The 22,130-nt window shown below is 51.6% G+C and overlaps 1 protein-coding gene across 1 annotated transcript in view; it reads left to right on the plus strand.

The window, feature by feature from the left end:
- Positions 1-19,256, plus strand: part of CFAP77 (cilia and flagella associated protein 77) — a 134,637-nt gene extending 115,381 nt beyond the window's left edge. The window contains exon 6 of the mRNA XM_045882025.1: positions 19,134-19,256. Coding sequence (XP_045737981.1) covers positions 19,134-19,256 — 123 coding nt within the window. The remainder of the gene's footprint in view (positions 1-19,133) is intronic.
- Positions 19,257-22,130: the final 2,874 nt, after the last annotated feature.

Here is a 22,130-nt window from a genome sequence, read left to right on the forward strand (position 1 = left end):
CATCAGGTATAGATTTCTAACCTCTAGAGATAGCTAGAATCCCACCTTGAATCTGGGGGAGTCGATGGGACTTTGGGGGTCCCCAGTTTCTTCTTCTGGCTCTTCCCCAAGAGAACAGTTCTTGGTGATTTAAGGGAAACTCCCAGCTCAAGCAGGACTTGGGCCTAACCTCCGAGTGCCTCATTGCCACATGTCCCCATGCATCCGACTCTGTCACCGGGCACCCATGCTGTTCCCAGGTCAGGATCCAGAGCTGCCTAGCACGTGGCCAGCAGCAGGTTCCAGCAATACACAGGTTAGATGATTTGCTCAGGTAAACTGAGCTTTGTCAAAAGTGCGGGCAAGGCGAACCTCGTGTCTCGGAGCTGCAAGCAATCAACACAGTGGACCCCCCCCGGGATCCCTCAGTGTCCCTCAGAAATAGGGGTGTTTGCTGGCCTCTTCCTTCCTCTCCTCAGAGACGTCCTGGGAAATGATGCGTTAGATCGCACACACAAGAATGTGGGCAGTGTGACCCCAGTCCAGTGGCTGGATGAGCAGAGGGAAGAGTGTCCAAGAGTTTCCCGGGGGCAGCGTTCCTTCGCGAAGGCAGCAATGATAACAATACTCAGCGCTCACACACCTGGAGCACCTCTTCGGTGCTTTGAGGAACAGTCCATTTTGTACCATTGCTCCCACTAGCCCTCTGTGGCTGAGAAGAGCCGTGCTGTGTCAGAGGGCAAGGGACTGTGCTGGGAGGCCTAAAACCATGTGCCCAGGTCCAGCGCTAATGACTAGCAGAGGGGAGGCGTGGGCCCTCTGGCCGGCTGCCCCAGGCCGCGGGCCTTGGTGGAGCCAATAAATACTATGGACCTGAAACAGGTCAGGGGCCAGCTGGGGGCTAAATGCAGGACCCGTGAAGGAGAGTGAAGGGCGGTCAGGAACTGGGGTTTTATAGGTGTCCAGAGGGTCGTGGCCAGCCCTGCTCTGGCTGATTTAAGCCCTTGCAATAAACAAAACTTCCCACTGCCCTGAAAGCCTTTAGACCCTGATAAAACCCCTGAGCACCTTTTAAATCGCAATTTGGCCCCAAGGCCAAAAAGGAAAGAGGCCACTGATCGCAGGCCTGCTGCAGGAAAAGGCATGAGGCAGAGACGGAGCGGGCGGGAGGGCTGAGCCTGTGGGTTCGTCTGCCTGCCTTGTGCCGGCCTGTGCACCCGCACCTGTAAAGTGGGGACAGGACCAGAGGGCAAGTGCCGTCGTGCATGGGAAGCGCTTGGCGTGGGCCTGGCCAGGGGATGGTCATGGAGCAACAGAACCTCTGTGTTGGACAGGGCTTTGGCACCTGCTCCTATAGATGCACAGGTCTCCCACTTGGAGGAGAGCTTTAAAATGCAGATTCCAGGGGCACCTTGGTGGGGCTCAGTCGGTTGAGCGTCTGGCTCTTGATTTCGGCTCAGGTCATGATCTCAGGGTCGTGAGATCGGGCCTCGTGATGGGCTCTGAGCTGAGTGTGGAGTCTGCTTGGGATTCTCTCTCTCCCTGTGCCCCTCCCCCAACTCTGCTCACACTCTCGCTCTCTAAAAAAATATGCAGATTCCAGGGCCCACCCCAGGATCCATCCTAGTGGGTCTGGGGTAGCCTCTAAGCCTGCATTTTCTTTCTTTAAGATAGATTTATTTATTTATTTATTTATTTATTTATTTATTTATTTATTTATTTATTTAACAAAGAGAGAACGAGAGAACACAAGCAGGGGGAATGGCAGAGGGAGAGGGAGAAGCAGGCTCCCTGCTGGGCAGGGAGCCCGATGCAGAGCTTGATCCCAGGACCCCGGGGATCATGACCTGAGCCAAAGACAGATGCTCAACTGACTGAGCTACCCAGGTGCCCCCAAGCCTGCATTTTCAGCAAGCAGCTCCTGGAGCTCCCTGGTCAATGTCACCTGCTCTGCACAGGGATGTTTAAAACATGTATCTACTATGGCATGTGGATGCACCTCCATATGTTTGCTCTGAAGCATGCTGGGGCCTTCCAACGGAAACATGCCTGCGAGAGGCAGGCTCTCATCGGTTAAACAGCCCGGAGGATTATGAACTTCCATCTTAATCTGCTCAGGCTGCTATAACAGAATACTGTAGACTGGGTGGCTTACGTAGCGGACGTCGATTTCTTAGTTCTGATGGCTGCGCACCTGAGATCAGGGTGGCTGCAGGGTGGGGTTCAGGTGAGACTCTCCCTGGTTGCAGGAGGCACCTTCCCGCCATGTCCTCACACGGCACGGAGGGAGAGAAAGCCAGCTCTGCAGTGCCTCTTCTTCTAAGGGCACTAATCCCAACGTGGAGGTCGCCCTCGTGACCTTGTCTGAACCCAGTTACTCCCTAAGGCCCCACCCCAAATGCCATCACATTGGGGGCAGGGCTTCAATGCAGGAATGTTCAGGGGACACAGTATTGTGCACAGCCACTTCTTTCTCACGTTTAGCCAAAATCTGCCTCCTTTCACAGAATCACCTGCCCCCCTTTTAAGTGACAGCCCTGCAAAGACTGTCTCTGTATGGATGCCTAGATTCTTGATGGTTCCTCTGGGTACAGAGCTCTGAATGTCAGAGGCGGGGTACTATGTGGCAGTGACAGTGGACTGCCCAGGTGCCATGACCTCTGCCACCCGGTGTTGTATCCTCTACCTTTATCCACAGTCATAGAACATTTGTCATCTTGGGGCGCCTGGGTGGCTCAGTCAGTTAGGTGTCTGGCTCTTGGTTTCGGCTCAGGTCATGATCTCAGGGTCATGAGATTGAGTCCCACGTCGGGCTTTGTGCTCAGCTCAATCTGCTTCAGATCCTCTCTCCCTCCCCCCTCTGCTTGTCCCCCTGCTTGCACTCTCTCTCTCAAATAAATAAACAAATAAATAAAACCTTTTAAAAAAAGATTTGTCAGCTTGAACTGCCTTTCTATATATTTGTGAGACTGCGGTCAGTGTCACTTGAATCATTTCATATAAGAAATCAATGTAAATTCATCCAACTTCCCTCTGTCTACCCACTCATCAGTCTGTTCATCTATCCATCCATCCGTCTGTCCACCTATCCATCCATCTGTCCATCCATCCGTCCATCCATCCATCCATCCATCCGTCTGTTCATCCATCTGCCCATCCATCCATTTGTCCATCCACCCACCCATCCATCCTTCCATCCATCCATCCATCCATCCATCCATCCATCCATCCATCCATCCACCTAGCCATCCAGCCAAGATTTGTTTTAGTGTCTATGGAGTGCCCCTAGCAGTCGAGTAACCCCAAGACCTTTGAAGTCTCCTGTCTGTCACTCTTTCCCCAGAACAGTGTCCAGAATATGGCATAACGTCCTTGTTGTCTAGCTGAGGACACTTAACTCCATTCCTATTTCTGACTTGACAAGGTCAGTCCCGTCAACCACAGAAAGGTTCCGTTTCTTCTTATGAGTTACCCCCCCAATTCTTCCTGCTCGTTATTTCAGTAAGGAAAAAGAGGAAAGACATCAAACCTCATCATGAGCACCCCAACTCAATGGGCCATGGACACCAAACATCTGAGTGTGTTCCCCGCTTCCCTGGCAGAAGCACAGTTGTTCAACAGCCGGTATGAATAAGCGATAAGGCACTGCTGGGTACTGTGTGGATGGCTCAGCAAAGGACTTAATTTGCAACCAAGCACAAAATCAAAGACTCTGTCAACCGAGGAACCGAGCGCCCGGATAACCACCTTGCACTACCTGAGAAAGCACTGTCAGGTAAATTTCCAGAGAAAGTAATTAAGGAATCCCCATTGTCTAAAACCAGCAGGAAATTTGGAGCTCTGGAATTGGATGCTCGCTGGGGATCTGGTGTCTCCTCCCACCCTGATCCTTCATCAAAATGAACAGCAGAGGTTTATGAGGGGATCGGCTGGTGTGTTTCCCCCTCGCTCTCCCAAAGACGCCCCTCCAGCACCTTGTGCTCCTGCAAGCCTTGTCTTGTTGGACGAGCAGTAGGCAGCAAATGAGGTCACTGCTTGTGGGACGGGGGTGAGATTAATATACAAATCTGTAGACCTCTCTGAGATCTGCGAGCGCCAATTAATATTTATCAAGTACCCATGGCGTTCGTGATACCAAGCATCAACATGCAGAACATATAGTCCCTGGCATCAGGGAGTCTACACTCACATTCAAAAGCTACACACAGATAGATGCTCCATGTGCTTGGGGGCCCCCACCCTGGTGGGAGAGCCCGCTGTGAGCCTGCGTTAATATTTATAGCAAGTGGCCTCTGCTGACGGAGATGATGTAGAATGTTCGTCCAAGCACCGCACCATGGCCTCCGTTGGGGGAGCGTGACTGAGATGCTGGCCCGAGTGGCAGGGGGTGTCCATTCACAGACTCCTCGAAGGGCCTCAGCCACACGCCTCCTTCACCAACTCCCTCCTTGGCTCTTACTTGAGCTTATAATAAAAGACGGGGTCCTGCTGTCCACTGAAGATCAGTCCACCATGACTGTCCAGGTCCTATCCTTCGATGTTTCGGAGTGGGGAGAGCAGAGACTCCCATCTCCTGAGTGTTTATTCGTCACCGACAGAATAGCCCATCTCCCACTGGCAGCTGGACGCCTGGTGGTCACCTCCCCAAAGAATAACGCCAAGCAGACTCCCATCATCTGGGCTCTGAAAAGAAAAGCAGCTCCCCCGCCCCCCCCGCCTGTCAGGACATTCGTTGACAACCCCATTGAAAACAACCTCCACTGCCTCTGTGAAGGCTCGTTCCATCTCCCATTCACTGCTTTCTCAGACAGTTTCTGAAAGGCGAAGAGTCTGGAAGGCACACATTGTCCCCCCCCGCCCCCCGTCACGCAGGGAGAGAGGCGTCAGCCTGGATGAGCGGGGCTGACGAGCCTCCTCACCTGGCCCCACAGTGCACCGCCTCCAATTAAATCAAAATGGCTTGTTTTTAATGGTCTTTTACACTGACAAGTGGGCGATCATTTTGGGCCCACTAGCTGTCAGGGAGCGGAGGCAAATCCTCGGTTGATAATGCCCAATGCTTCCAATTAGGAGCCGAGGCTGCTCCTGGCGCGCTAACGATTCCCCAGCCGCCCCCTAGGCCCCTTTGGCGCCGGTGTTTCTTCTTGCCTCCTCGGCCGCAAATTACTGACACAAAACGGAAGGCCCCGCGTCTCCTCTGCCACGCCAGGCCGGGCCCTGTTGGGCTTAATGAGCCGATGGAAGTTTCGTGGCTCCGGCGCTAAATTCTTTTCTTGTTTGACAGCTGCTCGGCTAAGGCGAGTGTTGACCTTATAAAAGATTTAGTGTTTCTCATTATTTTCTGTCAAGCTTCACAAGTGATGGCTCTGTGGTTATCATTTGCATCCTGGGGTGTGTGTGCATGTGTGTGTGTGCGCGTGTGTGCGTGTGAGCACACGCGCTGGATGGGGTCCGGGGTGGAGATGGGGAACAGGAAGGGGTCTTTCTCTCCCTGCCTTGCATCTGGCTCCCGCACGACAGCTTCCAGCAGGACATTCTTCTTGGGCTGAGCTGTTTCGAAGAAAAGCTGAGAGGCAGGGCCAAGATGATGGACGGTTCGAGCGAAGGCGTCCAAGCCTCCCGGATGGAGCCTCTGTGGAGCCTCCCCGAGACTGGCTGACTCCAACAGCCCGCACGTGCTGGGCAAAAGGAGGATGGGAGCCGGACGTGCTGCTGGGGACAGCCTTTGGGCCACACTTTATTTATTTATTTATTTTTAAAGATTTTATTTATTTATTTGAGAGAGAGAGAGAATGAGAGAGAGCACATGAGAGGGGGGAGGGTCAGAGGGAGAAGCAGACTCCCTGCTGAGCAGGGAGCCCGATGCGGGACTCGATCCAGGGACTCCAGGATCATGACCTGAGCCGAAGGCAGTCGCTTAACCAACTGAGCCACCCAGGCGCCCTATTTTTTTATTTTTTATATTTTTTTCAAGTTCATTTAAGCAAACTCCACACCCAACGTGGGGCTCGAACTCACGACCCCAAGACCAACAGCCATATGCTCTACTGACTGAGCCAGCCAGGCGCCCCACATACTTTAGGTTTCATTGGGAGGAGCTCACCCCTCTCTTACAGGCCCGTTTAAAGCCATCGCCTACAAGCTTCCTCCCCCGGCTTTGCATCCTACATAAAGATTTAATGGCTTTTAAAAGCAGAACCACTAAAAAAAAAAAAAAAGTGGCATTTATAACTCCCCTTCCCCCCCACCCCGATGTGACAATGACAGCGCTGGTCAGTCCTCACTCTGTGTCTGTGCCCGCCGCACTGGGGCTGCTCCGTATTAACAAGACTCCAGGGAGTACATGCTGCCTCCTCTGCCAGCCTCCTGCTGGCCTGGACCCCTCATCCCTTCCTGTCACTGTGCCCTCCCCTTGCTCACGGACACACTGGCCATCCCAGGTGAGAATCACCCAAGGGGACTCACGGACCCACTGGCCATCCCAGGTGAGGCTCACCCAAGGGGACTCACGGACCCACTGGCCATCCCAGGTGAGACTCACCCAAGGGGACTCACGGACCCACTGGCCATCCCAGGTGAGAATCACCCAAGGGGACTCACGGACCCACTGGCCATCCCAGGTGAGAATCACCCAAGGGGACTCACGGACCCACTGGCCATCCCAGGTGAGAATCACCCAAGGGGACTCACGGACACACTGGCCATCCCAGGTGAGAATCACCCAAGGGGACTCACGGACACACTGGCCATCCCAGGTGAGAATCACCCAAGGGGACTCACGGACCCACTGGCCATCCGAGGTGAGGCTCACCCAAGGGGACTCACGGACCCACTGGCCATCCCAGGTGAGGCTCACCCAAGGGGACTCACGGACCCACTGGCCATCCCAGGTGAGAATCACCCAAGGGGACTCACGGACACACTGGCCATCCCAGGTGAGAATCACCCAAGGGGACTCACGGACCCACTGGCCATCCCAGGTGAGAATCACCCAAGGGGACTCACGGACCCACTGGCCATCCCAGGTGAGGCTCACCCAAGGGGACTCACGGACCCACTGGCCATCCCAGGTGAGGCTCACCCAAGGGGACTCACGGACACACTGGCCATCCCAGGTGAGAATCACCCAAGGGGACTCACGGACACACTGGCCATCCCAGGTGAGAATCACCCAAGGGGACTCACGGACACACTGGCCATCCCAGGTGAGGATCACCCAAGGGGCCCTGAAGAAGGAGACAGAGTTAAGGGCAGATGAGCACATGGATGTCTTCTCCTGGGGATCCTGAGTCTTTATTCGTCACCAATAGAGGATACTCAACTTCCCGAAAGAATCATCTCTTAGAGCAAAAACACGGCACCCTCTCCTTCCCATGCCCATGGCAGACCTTGCCACTTGATCCCTGCACACTTTTACACAAGTTTCAATTCAGCCTGAGAGTATTTTATAACAGAACAGCCACCATCAGTCTATTTGAACTGATATGATATGTGAGATGCTCACCATCCCTGCCTAAGAGGGACCGTGTAAACAAATTGCTAAGTAAGTCCTTCTTTTTGTGGTGCATCAATATGCTATGTGTATAAGAGGAAATAAAATATAACCCACTAAAGGAAAACAGGCGAGCTGGGTTTCATCAAAATGAAAAACTTTGATGCTTCATATGGTACTAAGAAAGTGGAAAGACAACCCACAGAATAGGAACAAATACTTGCAAGTCATAGCTCTGATACGGGACTTGTACCTATGAATATAAGTATTACCCTTACAACTCCGTAATGAAAAGATAAATAATCAAATTTTAAATGGGCAAAGGATTGAACCGATGTTCCTCCAAAGAAGATACGCAAATGGCCAATAAGCACATGAAGGATGCCCAACATCAGGAGCCAACAGGGAAACACAAATCAAACCTCAATGAGACACCACTTCACTTCCACTAACTAGGATGGCTATGATCAAAACACCAGACAGTAACAAGTGTTGGTGAGGATGTGGAGAAATTGGAACCCTCCTACATTGCTATGAGAATACAAAATGGTGCGGCCACTTTGGAAAACCCCGTGGCAGTTCCCGCGAAAGACTAAACATAGAGTTCCCATATGACCCAGTGATTCCAATCCCAGGTATCTCACCAAGAGAAAGGAAAACAGGTGTCCACATGACAACTTGTTCATGAATGTTCTTCTTTTTTTTTTTTTTAAGATTTTATTTATTTGACACAGAGAGAGAGCAAAAACAGGGGGAGCAGCAGAGGCAGAGGCTGACTCAGGGTTCAATCCCAGCACCCTGGGATCATGACCTGAACCAAAGGCAGACGCTTAACGACTGAGCCACCCAGGTGCCCCAACAGCGCATTCTTCGTATAGCCCAAAAATGGAAACAATCAGCTGATGAGCAGATAAACAAAATGTGGTAGATCCATACAACAGAATATTATTCAACCATGTGGATGAACCTTGAAAACATGATGTGAAGGGAAAGAAGCTGGGCACAAAAGACCATGCCTCGTATGATTCCATGTCTATTAAATGTCCAGGCAAATCCATACAGACAGAAAGTAAGGGTTGCCAGGTGCTCGGGGGAGGGAAATGAGGAGTAACTACAGATGGTATGGGGCGATGAAAGTGAACAAGCCTATGAATATACCTAAAATCACTGATTTATATACTTTAAGTGGGTGAGCCTATGATACGTGGATTATATCTCAGTAAAGCTCTTTTAAGAAAAGGTCAGGCCACTTGAAAAATAAGAATACCCCACTTGAGTCAGATGCGTGTTCATTGCCCTGATGCAGTCTTTGGAGGCTGGAACGGGGTGATAATTGGCTGCCGTGAAATGGTCTCAGATGGTGAAGGAGGGTCTGGTGTGTTCTCAGCTCCCCTGGATTATCCATTATAACTCTCACTTCCCTGAAGCAGAAGTGGGAGCCAACCTGGAAGCTTTCGGAAAGTTGAGTCAAACACCCCACCACGGTGTTACCTGGTTATTTATCGACGAGCATCTAGCAAAAAGATTCATCGTCCAACTGTGATCCCAACAGCTGACTGGCCTTAGCTAATCCTCGGAAATGATCTAGACATACTGGTATGGCTTCTGGAAATAGCAAGTTGATTCTCATTTTCAAAGGCTTGCATGACCGTCTTTCCTTCCACCCCAGTAAGTCTCAAAGAGCCCAAGAGTCAGTGGACCAAGACCTGGATCCCAGGTCTGGCTTTGTGCATAAGGTAGCTGGGTCTCCTTGGGCCAGTGTCTTAACCATCCTGAGTCCTCCTTGTCCGAGGAGGATAGTGTCTCCCCCACCCACCCCCGCTCACCCGACACGGTGATTCCTCACGGTGCCACGTTAGACTTCCCAGGGAAGCAGGAAGTTTGTTTTCTAAGCCTGAGCTTGGATGTTCTTTGAAAACGCAGCATGTGTCAGCAGGGAGGGTCAGGCCCTGTGTCCTTGTTCCATCTATTTTTGGACCACAAATTAGAGCCAGGAGCAGAATAACAACGTAGGGGACCAGATGTCTCAGGAGAGACTGTCCCCCTCGTTAATGACTTAAACTACGAACCTTCTACATCAGAGCTTAGGACTCAGCCTGTCTGCCAAGGATGTCTTGCACGGATTTGTGTTCTTCCAGGGCCTCTGACCTCCAGCTGCCCTGAACTTGACAGAAATTACTGACCTGGGACTGATCCATAATTTTCAAGTACCTCTCATTAGAGGAGACAGCCCCTCAATCTTTTAAAGCAAAACCTCTCTCCCAGTCCCCTGAGTGGTTGTCACTTAAAAAACAAACAAAAAAACTCTAAACAAACAAAAAAAACCCCAAACTAAACTAAGATATCTATAGCTATCTACAGCTGCCTTTTTTTTTCCTTAGCTCTTTGGCAGATTTTTTTTAAATCTGGCTATTTTTTTCTCAAATCCTGCCTTTTGCCTTCTTGGCCCCCAGACTTGGCATTGGAAGGCTTGGTGTCCAGTTGAGGGACTATTGTGTGGCTAATGAGAGGGGACTGGAGGGTTAGCTGGCCCCGCTGCCCCCCCCCTTTTTTTTTAAAGATTTTATTTATTTATTTGAGAGAGAGAGTGAGAGACAGAGAGCATGAGAGGGAGGAGGGTCAGAGGGAGAAGCAGACTCCCCGCCGAGCAGGGAGCCCGATGTGGGACTCGATCCTGGGACTCCAGGATCATGACCTGAGCCGAAGGCAGTCGCTTAACCAACTGAGCCACCCAGGCACCCCCCGCTGCCCCTTTTAATAGGACCGTGTCGGGGGCCTGGACTCAACAGGCACATGGGGAAGCCACTCAGCCCGCACACCTGCCCAGCGGTGGGCTACCCCCTCCTGGCTGCCGCGGGCACATGCACACGCCCTCCACGCACATCTGGGGACGGTGTCACGAACGACCGCACGGCCTGCCCTTCTGCCGTAAAGAGCCCCATGCTGTGTCTGCCTCCACATCCCACCTACAAAGAGGCCTCACGCGGAAGGGAGAAGACGGGAAGGAGACAGGGACAGAGAGAAGGCGAGATGCTGCTCACTCTTCAGCATGCGGGCCCAAGCTGGTCCACCCGCCAAAGGCTGGTGTCACCAGGCAAAATGACCACGTCTTTCCTCCTTGGGTCTTGGATGTTTTCTTCGGCACTGAGATGACTGTGCCCAGTGAAGCAGGAGAAGTCTAACAAGGGGAAAGTCGGCACAAGCCAAAGTCACAAACCACCGGTTGTGAACCTTCGCTTGACCACAAGACTCGTGAGTCAAATGGAATCATACACAAATCTCTAGCAAATAAATCTCCTAACACAGAGTAACTCTTTCTAAGTTGGGCATGGAGGGAGGAGCCCCCGCACGTCTCCGTCCCTTGCCCAAGTCACTTCTCCAAAATGCAGCCCCCAAACCCCGCGTTGTTGTTTTCACGTTAAAAAGAGGAAAAGGCAGTAATTCCTTAGAGACAAAACGGACGCCCTCTCAGCTTCCCTCCCTGTTCCCACTCCCCACCCTCCCCAAGGCAGCGCTGTGCATGACTTCCCGGCACATTCTTTCCTTCCAGCATTACTTAACCAGATTCAGACACATGCTTGAACAACACAGGGGACTCTTTTGTAGGTTTTAAATCTTTCATGTAAATGGCATCATCCTTATGTTCTATTCTGTAAATTCAACTTTCTTTCCTCTGCAACATTGTTTTTGAGATTTCTACGTGTTGATTCAGACAGACCTGGAGCAGCGCTGTCCCATAGAACTTTCTGTAGTTCTGTAGCCACTGGCCACATGGGGTCAATTGAGTACTTGGAATGTGCTTAGTACGACAAGGAGACTGAATTTTTTTTATTTCACTTAATTTTAGTTACTTCACATGTAAATAGCCACACGTGGCTCGTGGCCACAGTGTTGGACGGGGCCTCTCTGGGGTATCCGTATGGACTGACACAGAGTATTCCACTGTATGAATTTGTCACCTTTGGTTTATCCAGTCCCCACTGATGGACGTGCCGTTATTTCTAATACCTATTATCCTGTTACCACGAGGATTCTTGTACACATCTCTTAGTGGACATTTTTGAAAGTTCCTCTAGGGTCCATAGCTAAACATGGACTCATTGGTTCAGAGGGTATGCACATGCCCAGCCTTTCCAGATAATGCCAACTCTTGAGTGGGTGTACCAATTACCACCCTTGCTAGCGGTATCTGAAAGTTCCCACTTCTAACGTCAGGCTCATTACCATTACTGCCGCCAGCATGATGGGCACCAGATGGCATTTTCTTTCTTTATTCCTTGGTTACATACATTAGGATGAGCATGTTTCCTGTGTTTGTTGGCTTTCAGATCTCCCCTCCATGAATGGCCCGTTCATTTCTTCTTCTTCCTGTTTTTTTATTGTGTTGGGATGGCAAGACCACTTTTACCCCCAACCCCCAGCCACATCTCTGCCTTATTCTTTGAGTCTCTGCCTGTATGTTATCCCCTTAGGAAGCCTTTTCTGGCCCCAAAGTATGAGTCTGATTATCTGTTTTATAACCTCTTACAAATCTGGTACTTCTGGGGCGCCTGGCTGGCTCTGTCAGTTGGTGGAGCATGCGACTCTTGATCTCAGGGTTGCGGGTTCAAGCCCCATGTTGGGTCTAAAGATTTTTTTTAGATTACTAAAGATATAGTTTACTATGTAGATTACTAAAGATTACTAAAATATAAAATCTTAAAAAAAAACAAACAAATCTGGTACTTCTTTTAGTACTCAGCACACCTATAACTGAATAATTAGTTGTGTGATTATATTTTTATCACCGTTTTCCGGGTCCGTATAGCAGAGGCTTTCTAAATTCTTCCAGTCTCCTGGTGCCTAGCACAGAGTCTCATACATCATCATGGACACGCAAATCACTGGTACCGAAACAAAAGGACAACAGCCACATCTTACCCCCCCAACCCAGATCACGTGGGCACCAACTCCATAATGGTGCCCTGTCATTCCAAGGGATTTTCTGTTCAAAATAGATCACGCTTTTCAAGGAAGCATAAAAAGGTAAAAACTGAGCAAATACAAAGGGTCCGACTCGTGCAAATTACTTCGGCACCAAAGAAATTAAATTAGAAATCAGTCACAGATGTAACTAATAGAATTGCCTGGAAATTTAAAAGCACGTTTATAAATCACTAAAAGACCAAAGAAGGAATCCAAACAGAAATCTGATAGAAATTAGATGAAAAGAGAACGGAACAAAAATGAATATCCTCAAAACTCGAAACTGAGAGGAGATCAAAGAAAATGTAGAGGGCAAAGGAGTTGCTCATGCTATGTTATATAAACGGTGATATTAGAAAAAGAAGGAGTGAAGGGTAATTAGCTCACTGATGACTCGAGATGCCAGGAAGAGAAGGACAGACGGAGTGGCCTCATAGAAGGAATCATGAAGTCATGAGCAAAATTAATGAAGAGGCGAAGGTACAACTAAGGGTATGGATCAAACGAAAAGCTGATCCGTTGAAAGTGGATTGGAAGTGCGCAGATGCATTCAACCACAGTGGGAAATGGAATCCAGGAATCTAGATCCCCCGGGGCCAAGCGGGGCCACAGGCGGCAGGGGTGGACTCGGAAAAGGTGGCGGGCTGGCTGCTGGCTCACTCTGCCTGGGGCTGAGCCCAGAACGGGGCATGGCTTCCCACCTGGGGGCCTGGGTTTTCATCTGTAGATTTGGATTCCATGGTGTCCAAGGTCTCTTCCAACCCTGGGTTTCTGGGAATCTTTTATTCCAGGTCAGTTGCAGAGAGTTGGAAAATATCATCTGAGGGGGGATTAGGAATCCTAGGACAGAGAGGACACTAATCTCTTTTAAGATCTGACGGCTGCTCAGCTCCCCTGCCTCATCTTGTCTCCCAGCTACACTGATTCGCTTTCGTTTCCTCTCACTTGCCCAAATTCTTCCCACTGCAGGGCTTTGGCAGGTCCCCACCATCTAGGACATTCTGCCTTCATTGTCCCCTGCCCAGCCCGCTCATCCTCTCTAGAAAGGCCTTCCTGCCCCCCAGATGGAGCTAAAATCCCCATCCACAGTCCTAATAAATTGCCACTAAGCATGTGTAGTGTTTTCTGTGGCCACCTCCCCCGCCATCTTGCAGGGTCCACAGGTGCAAGCCACTGCCTGTCTCACTCACCGGCATGTCCCCATGTGTACTGCATGGCGAAGGAGCCCGGTCCCTATTTGGGCAATGCTCTTTAGATGCTGCCCATTGAAACAGGTCCAGGGCCTTGGCCAGCGGGGGTAGAGCTGCCCCCACCTGCCCTGTTCCTGGGGCTGTTGGCAGGCTGGGACGCTCACCTCTTATTTACCTGCATGGACCCTAGAGCGACTCAGCTCCACTGAGCAAAGCTGTCTCCTGCCAAAGCTGTTACAGTTTCTTAGCTCCAGGCGGAGGCAGACCGCAGATGGCTTAATTTAGAAGCATCTCCGAAGGAATTCCTTGCTCCACAGATCTTCATCCTTCGACTCCAAGGGGTCCGTGGGGTCGTGACCATACAAGGTTTGAGGCCTGACTTGTAATTAGGATCCTCATTTCTGGCTGAGTTGCTATTTTAGGAGGGGAAAGTATGCCTGGGGGATAGGAGCCACGACGTTCCCAGCAGTGACTCACTTGACTCATTTCGTGAGCGTTTATTAAGAGAGAGTGTAATCTCTCAGTGAAGACCTGGGCCAGCCCCACAGCTCTGAGTTCAGTCTGTGCGACTGGGGTAAGCGATTTAACCTTTCTGGGCCTCTCTTTCCCCATCTGTAAAATGGAGACAATGTCTGGATGTTCTGGGACTTGTGTGAAATCCGTGCGCTGTGCCTGGCATTGCTGAAGGGTCCAGCAATGCAGAATAGGACAGATTCTGCAGAGGGGCACCCTGCTTCTTGGCATTCTGAGAGCCGAACCTCCCCTCTCCATGGACTCCTGGGCTTCTGCTGGAGAATTTGGGGATTTCAAGGGATCCCATTTCCCTTCTCTTTCTAAAGACCCGTCCCGTGTTGGAGGCAAGGTTTTGCCTGAGTTAGGCTTTAGGAGAGCCCATCAGACCCAGTCACACAAATCTCCTTTGGTTTTCACCTAGGACACACACACCAAGCCAGCTTTGTTTGAACATGGCCCCATGCCAGGCACTGGGGGTCCTGAACAGGCTAGGTGTACCCCCTGCTTTACAGGGCTCCAGGGCTGGGTATGCTTGAGCTCCCCTGTCTTAGATGACTTAATCCCATAAGGTTCCAGCTGGAATGGGATTTCATCGACATCAGAGACTACATGCAGCATGCCTTCTGCCTCTCCCACTGTCCCCCAGTGCAGCTGAGAATACAGTGGGTGACAGAATTATGTGCGGTCAGTCACTGGGGTGAGCCTCCTATGCTCAGAATGCCCGTTTAGAAAACCAAAGCGAAAATGGAACTGAATGCTGACGTACAAAAGGCACAAGTCATCCCTGGCACACAGTAGGTGCTTAGTGTGCATTTTTTAGATGAATGGATGAACGAATATTTCTTTCCCACTGAAGTTTCTAAGTAAAAGGGGACTGCAAAAAGGAAAATTTCTTCCAGGGTTCTTTTGTCTGTGTGCTGATTTTCACCTGATTTCCTCTAAGCTGAGCAGCTCCTTTGGGCTGGATCCTCTGCCACCTCCTCAGGAGATGAGAGTGAGTGCTGAGCCTCCTGCCATCAACACCAAACCAATACCACCTACCACCCACCAACACCACCCACCATCAACACCAAATCAACACCACCTACAACCCACCAACACCACCCACCATCAACACCAAACCAACACCACCTACCACCCACCAACACCACCCACCATCAACACCAAACCAACACCACCTACCACCCACCAACACCACCCACCATCAACACCAAATCAACACCACCTACCACCCACCAACACCACCCACCATCAACACCAAATCAACACCACCTACCACCCACCAACACCACCCACCATCAACACCAAATCAACACCACCTACCACCCACCAACACCACCCACCATCAACACCAAATCAACACCACCTACCACCCACCAACACCACCCACCATCAACACCAAATCAACACCACCTACCACCCACCAATACCACCCACCATCAACACCAAATCAACACCACCTACCACCCACCAACACCACCCACCATCAACACCAAATCAACACCACCTACCACCCACCAACACCACCCACCATCAACACCAAACCAACACCACCTACCACCCACCAACACCACCCACCATCAACACCAAATCAACACCACCTACCACCCACCAACACCACCCACCATCAACACCAAATCAACACCACCTACCACCCACCAACACCACCCACCATCAACACCAAATCAACACCACCTACCACCCACCAACACCACCCACCACCCACCAACACCACCCACCATCAACACCAAATCAACACCACCTACCACCCACCAACACCACCCACCATCAACACCAAATCAATACCACCTACCACCCACCAACACCACCCACCATCAACACCAAACCAATACCACCTACCACCCACCAACACCACTCACCATCAACACCAAATCAACACCACCCACCGAATGCCATCAGCACCATGTGCCATTCCTGCATCCTGAATTCCCAGGGAATGGCTTGGAGGTTCTTTTCATTTCCTGAGGCTACCATAACAAATTATCACAAACTTAGTGGTTTAAACAATAGAAACTTATTCTCTGGAAGTTCTGAAGGCCAGAAATCCAAAATCAAGATTTCAGCAGGGCTGCACTCCCACCAGAGGACCTAGGGAAGAATGCTTCCTTGCCTCTTCTAGGTGGCTCCTGGCGTTCCTGAACTGTGGCCACATCACTATGACTTCACGTGGCCCTCTCCTCTGTGTCCGTGTCTTCTGTCTCAAGCATCCTTGTCATTGGAATCAAAGCCTTCTTGAATAATTCAGGATGTTCTCATCTTTAGAGCCTTAAATTAATTATATCTGAAAAGACCTTTTGTACAAATAAGGTCACATCCACAGGTTCCAGTGGTTAGGATGTGGACATATCTTTTGGGGATCACCATATCTTTTGGGGGATCAGCCCACAAGGGCCAGGGGGGATGTGTGGAAACAGCAGAGATGTGGGCTGCAGAGCTATGCTTCCCTGGTAGGAGCCTGGCCACCAGCGAGCCTTGACATTCTGAATGCTACAGGAGACCCAGGACACGTAGGAGTCCCAGTTGGCTGGGCCTCTGAATCAGCCCGGGTGCCTACAAGGTCTCTGGAGATCCAAAGTGCCAGCCCTCCTGAGCGTCTCTAACTGCCTTCTGGGAAGCATGGGTGTCAGGAAAATCATATCACAGTGTAAAAACCAAGCCATCCTTGCCAGAAGGGACACAGGGGTGCACCTTGGAAGCCTTTTGTTTGTAGGCTATTTTATTCCTGCACAAAGTGTAGGGTCTTCTCTCTTCCCAATAACTTTTGTGCGGCCACTGGGAACTTTTCTGAAACTGGAGATGCAGCTGAGAACAAAATTATGGTTTGATTGACCAAAAGGAGTTGAGCACAGGTATTGAGCCCTGGGTCCAGGTAGGCATTAGGTGACTATGGCAAGGGCCCTGCCCTAAGAGGACTCAGGAGCTTTGGGATTGGGTTCCGGCCCTGCCTGGGTTGCAAGAACCCTGGATGATCCCGATGTACATCCAAGAAATTCAAAACCTGAGGCTGGGGCTGCTATGGGTCCTGGAAGCACTGCTACATGCAGACAATCCACGGGGGACTTGCAAAGGGTCCACAAATCTTAAGTGGTAACCCACACCATTTTGTATGTTAGGACTTGGGGTATTTTTTTCCCCCAGAGAACAGGGTCCATGGCTTTCTGCAGAGTCTCCAAGGGGTCTGCCTGCCCAAGAATGAAGAATGTGGTTTATGTCCTGCAGTAACACCTAAATCAACCCACCACCATCTGACTTTTATGAGTTCCTAATAAGCTTCTGCAGCCCCTACCCCCTTCCACCTCATGAGCGAGTTGAGGTGTGTGTGGGGGGGTTACCCAGACATAGTGTGAGCTGTGACTGCGACAGAATTTTCTAGAAAGAATCCACAATTTAGTGCCCAGGGGTGGGGGCTAAAACAGAGTTTTTCTGACATGGATTCCCTGTGTAGCCAACCTTGGACTGTTTCCTCATCTGTAAAATGATGAACACAGTCAGCTTGGGTTCCACTGGGCCCTCAGTACCCTGATGGTGAGCACATGCTCCCAGGACCAGAGGCCAGACAGCCCACAACAAGGGTCTGGCGGACCCTAAGTGGTGGCCCAGACCTTGGATTGGGGGGGGCCTGGCGGTGTCCCACAGATGCAGGCTTCAGGGGACCAAGAGGTCACATCAGTTCTGCACCTGGTCTCAGTGGAGACATTACCCAGTTCTCTACCATCAGGAAACCAATTGGGCCACCAACTCGTGTGAAGGGTCATGACTTTCCCTGGGGGTGGGGAGGTCCCAGGCCTCTGTGTTCCCAGACAGGGCCAGAGTATGCCCCCCCCCCCAAGCACAGAGACTTTACAAGTTCCTCCTTGTCTTCTACTGCCTTTTACTATCATATCCTTCCCCCATCTTTCCCTTCCCCTCTTTCAACACCGAAACACTGCCTGCAACATGGGCTTGGCTACCCCCACCCAGAGGGTGGCCCTGGCCTGGACTCTGGACAAGAATGGGTCCTGCTTTGTCATCCTGAAGACATAGCAGAGCCTTCAGCTGCTCCTGCAAACCCAGAGGGAACCCCTGCCCCCCTCTGCCACGGCCACCTCGTCCCCTCACGAATTGGAGCTCCGGTGGGCTCGGGGGCCAGCATGCACGCTGCCCCCTTAGCCTGGGAAGGCCCTGCTCACCCTTCCAGCCTCCCCCTCACATCTCCTCCCCAGAGAGTCTCCCCAGAGGGCCACCCCCGACTCCCGCGAGGGCTGAGCTTATGCTATCGGTGCTCACTGCACACCCCCCACTCTATCAGTTCTAGTGAAACAGCTGCATAATTATTGTTGATGTCTGCTTTCAGTCCTCTAGATTGAAAGCTCCCTGATTGGACAGAAAATCCCTCTTGTTTCCTGCCGTATCCCCAGGGCCTGGCACAGAGTTTTACTCAATAAATATGCATTGCATGAATGCATGAGTGAATGAATGTATGAATGTACGAATGAACGAATGAATGAATGAATGAACAAACGAATGAATAAACAAACAAGCAAGTACAAAACCTTTCCACCCTGGGCCTCCCATAGGTTATCGTATAGGAGAAATGCCATTTTAGGGAGATTTTCTTGCTCTTGGAGGTGACGGAACAGACCCACGAGACAGGAGGGGTTTTCGCCCACCGCCATGTCTTGAGAAGGAAGGGCAGACTGAAATACTGATTGCCTCACATTTTAACCGAAGAGACACTCATTGGATCTGCCCCCTCAAGTTTCCTCTGAAAGGGTGGCATCTGGAGCCGAGCAGCCTTGCCCTCGCTGCCTTCCACCCGCAGCTCATCATCACCCCTCAGTGCTAGGATGCTCCCCGCACTCACTCTTCGCTTCCCTCCCTCTTACAGTGATTTGTGTTACTGCTCAGAGATGGAAGTGGGGGGCAGGCCAGGAGAGAAGGGGAACACGGGGAAGGAACCGCATGCCCACTGACCTGCTCTCCCCCTTCCATAGGTGCATCCCCATCTCGATACCTTCCCCACCGAGGCTGATCGCCAGAGAGCATTCCAAGCCCACCGGGAGGAGCATGCGGTGCGCCAGGGGACCCTGCGAATGGGCAACTACACCCACCCCTAAAGCCTTCTTGGCACAGTAGAAAATCCTCAAAGGACTCACCTTTCTTGCCCCAGCTCACGTTAGACGCTCCCCACTTTTATGCAGGTTCTGCTTTGGCAAGAACCTCAAATTCAGGTCTTCAATGGATTCTTTTTGGTAAGAGTCCCTCCCTCCTTTTAGGTTTGCCAATACTTACCTTAGCCCCACTGACCCTCTAGCTAGGGACTCCCCTTCCTGCAGGAGCCCACCCACCCTCGGTTCTCCAGCCCTCACCTGGGAAGATGAATCCAAATCACCAGGCAGCTATTAGACTCCAGGCAAAGGGTCGATTCCAAGGCTCTGCCCATTGAGTGTGAAGAACAACCTGTGTATTTCCTACAGAAAGCCCTCATTTTATATTCCAAACATGAGTTTAACTGTGCTTTGGGGATGCCTGATACCTCACCAGGCCAGTACACTCTCTCTCGGGGACCCCTGACAATGAATGGCAAGAGCCCATGCTCGGGCCTCAGGGCCTGCCCCCACCTCCTCCACGCCAGGGGCCTGTCAATGAGGCAGGCCAAGATGGGCTTCTCCACCCAGACGGACCTTGGGAAGGCCAACCCCGCCCAAAGGAGAGAGCCTTCTGGGCGGGTGGGTAGGTGGGCGGATGAGACACAGGCTGAGGAACTTTTCAGCCAAGCTCCTGGGCGCTTCTTACCTCAATCACTCTTCGTGTTCTTACCTTCTCCCCACAAATTATATACTGGTCTATTTTAAATTAAAATTGCTATTTGTCCTCTTCCTACTGTATCTTTATTTAAACCTACCACCGGTGTGAGAGCCCACCTCACACTCGTCAGATGGTGTTCTGATATGGGCGCCCTTCGAGGGAGATTACCTTCTCCAACATACCCGATCCCAGTGGTGCCTGTATGAAGTCAGGCACATCCTCCAGTTTCTAAATCTCACTTCTGGTCTGAAGAGTCCAAAACCCAAGAGTTCGACCCAGAGCCCTCCCCGGGACTTCAGACGCACTTCAGACTCACTCCTCCAACTGCCCGGCTGACGTCTCCACTCCAGTGTCTGGCATTCCTCTCTAGCCAACCTGGCCAAGACGGAACACTTGATTATTCCCCCCAAACTTGTTTCTCCCTCAGTTTCCCCCATCTCGTGTGTGACACCATCAACTCTGCTGCTGAAGCAAAGATCTTCATTACTGTTTCCCTCCTCTCTCGCCTCGAATCCAGAGACAAGCCTGTCAGCATGGCTTCCAAAAGACCCCTACCCGTCTCCTCCTCTCTGAGCGCCACCATGTCTCTGGAGAACTTGCCCTCTCCCCGCTACCCTCCCAACCATGCTCTCCACTGAGCAGCCCCCTAGCATTCCAGCAGCTTCTGCTGCTCTTGAAGCAAACTCCACACTCCTCACCCAGCCCACGGCGTCCTGGGGGGGCAGCCAAAGGCCGTCCTTCTGGCTTCATCTCCCACCTCTGGGCACTTTACCCACAGCCACCGCCCTCACTCCTGCCTTAGGCTTCCTGCTTGCTTTTCCCTCTGCCTGGAACACCTGGGTCCCCAACTGTCACCTGCCCACCCCTTCTTGTCATTCAGATCTTAGCTCAAAAATCAAGTCGCCTACTCAAAAGGCGGTCCCTGAAATCACCACCAGTAAAATTCACATCGACTTGTTTTATTCTCAACCAAACAATGATGCCTGGTTTACTGCCTGTCTCTTCTCTAGCAGGGATGTTGCATGGGAGCAGGGACCCAAGACCCCAAGGGCCCGGCATATGGAAGTACCAGTGGTAACTGGGGAAGGACCCCGCTGCTCCGACAGCTGCTGCAGCTCACGCCCCCCGCCCCCTGCGGGCCAAGCGCTGGGCCAGGAGACACACCCAGGTCTGGTGGTTACAGGTCTGGTTGGATTTCTTGATCCGCCCTCCACCCCCACCCCCACACACGCATGCCTTCCAATGCCAGACAAATGCCACACACACTAGCACCCCTCAGGAACCTAGCCCAGCCAGGGCCTTGACAGACCCCAACCTCCTCCAAGGGCTGGAGATCCCCCTTCCACCACACGAGCCAGAGGGAAACAAGCACCCCCCACTGACCTTGGCCAAAGCCATCCTGAAGCCTTCTGACCGGCAGGGAGCGGGGAGCCTGGTGTGGGAAAACAGGAGAGCCCAAGGGGCCTGGCCGCTGAGCTGGCGGCCATTCCATGTGGTCAAGAGCATGAAGCCCAGCCTCATCAAGTAATTTCTGTGTGCCCTCGAGCAAGTAAGTGTCTTAACGTCTCTGTGCCTCACCTGTAAGACTGGACCCTGGCACGGTACAGGACATTGCAAGCTAAATTCGATCATGATACAGTCGAGAATGTGTACAACATAAGTAGCACAGCAGCTGGCACTTTGAAGCAAGAGACTGATGTGAATTATTGTCTTCTTATTAATAAAGCGCACTGAAAAGGGGCAACCAGAATCCTGTGAACAACTGAGGGACGAGGGTGTGCTTTTAAAGGAACAAAAGCTGGGGCGCCTGCGTGGCTCAGTCAGCTAAGCGTCTGCCTTCGGCTCAGGTTATGATCCTGGGATCCTGGGGTAGTGGGATCGTGGGATCATGGGATCTTGGGATCGAGTGTCGCATCGGGTTCTCTGCTCAGTGGGTTCTCTGCTCAGCAGGGAGGCTGCTTCTCCCTCTCCCTCTGCCCCTCCTCCCAGTTCATGCTCTCTCTCTCTCTCTCAAATAAACAAAATCTTTAAAAAAAATAATAAAGGGGCGCCTGGGTGGCTCAGTCGTTAAGCGTCTGCCTTCGGCTGGGGTCATGATCCCAGGGTCCTGGGATCGAGCCCCGCATCGGGCTCCCGGCTCGGCGGGGAGCCTGCTTCTCACTCTCCCACTCCCCCTGCTTGTG

Source organism: Mirounga angustirostris, unplaced genomic scaffold (genome assembly GCF_029215605.1).
Source record: "Mirounga angustirostris isolate CCGP_5_RB_7025 unplaced genomic scaffold, mMirAng1.0.hap1 SCAF_15, whole genome shotgun sequence".
Taxonomy (NCBI): Eukaryota; Metazoa; Chordata; class Mammalia; order Carnivora; family Phocidae; genus Mirounga; species Mirounga angustirostris.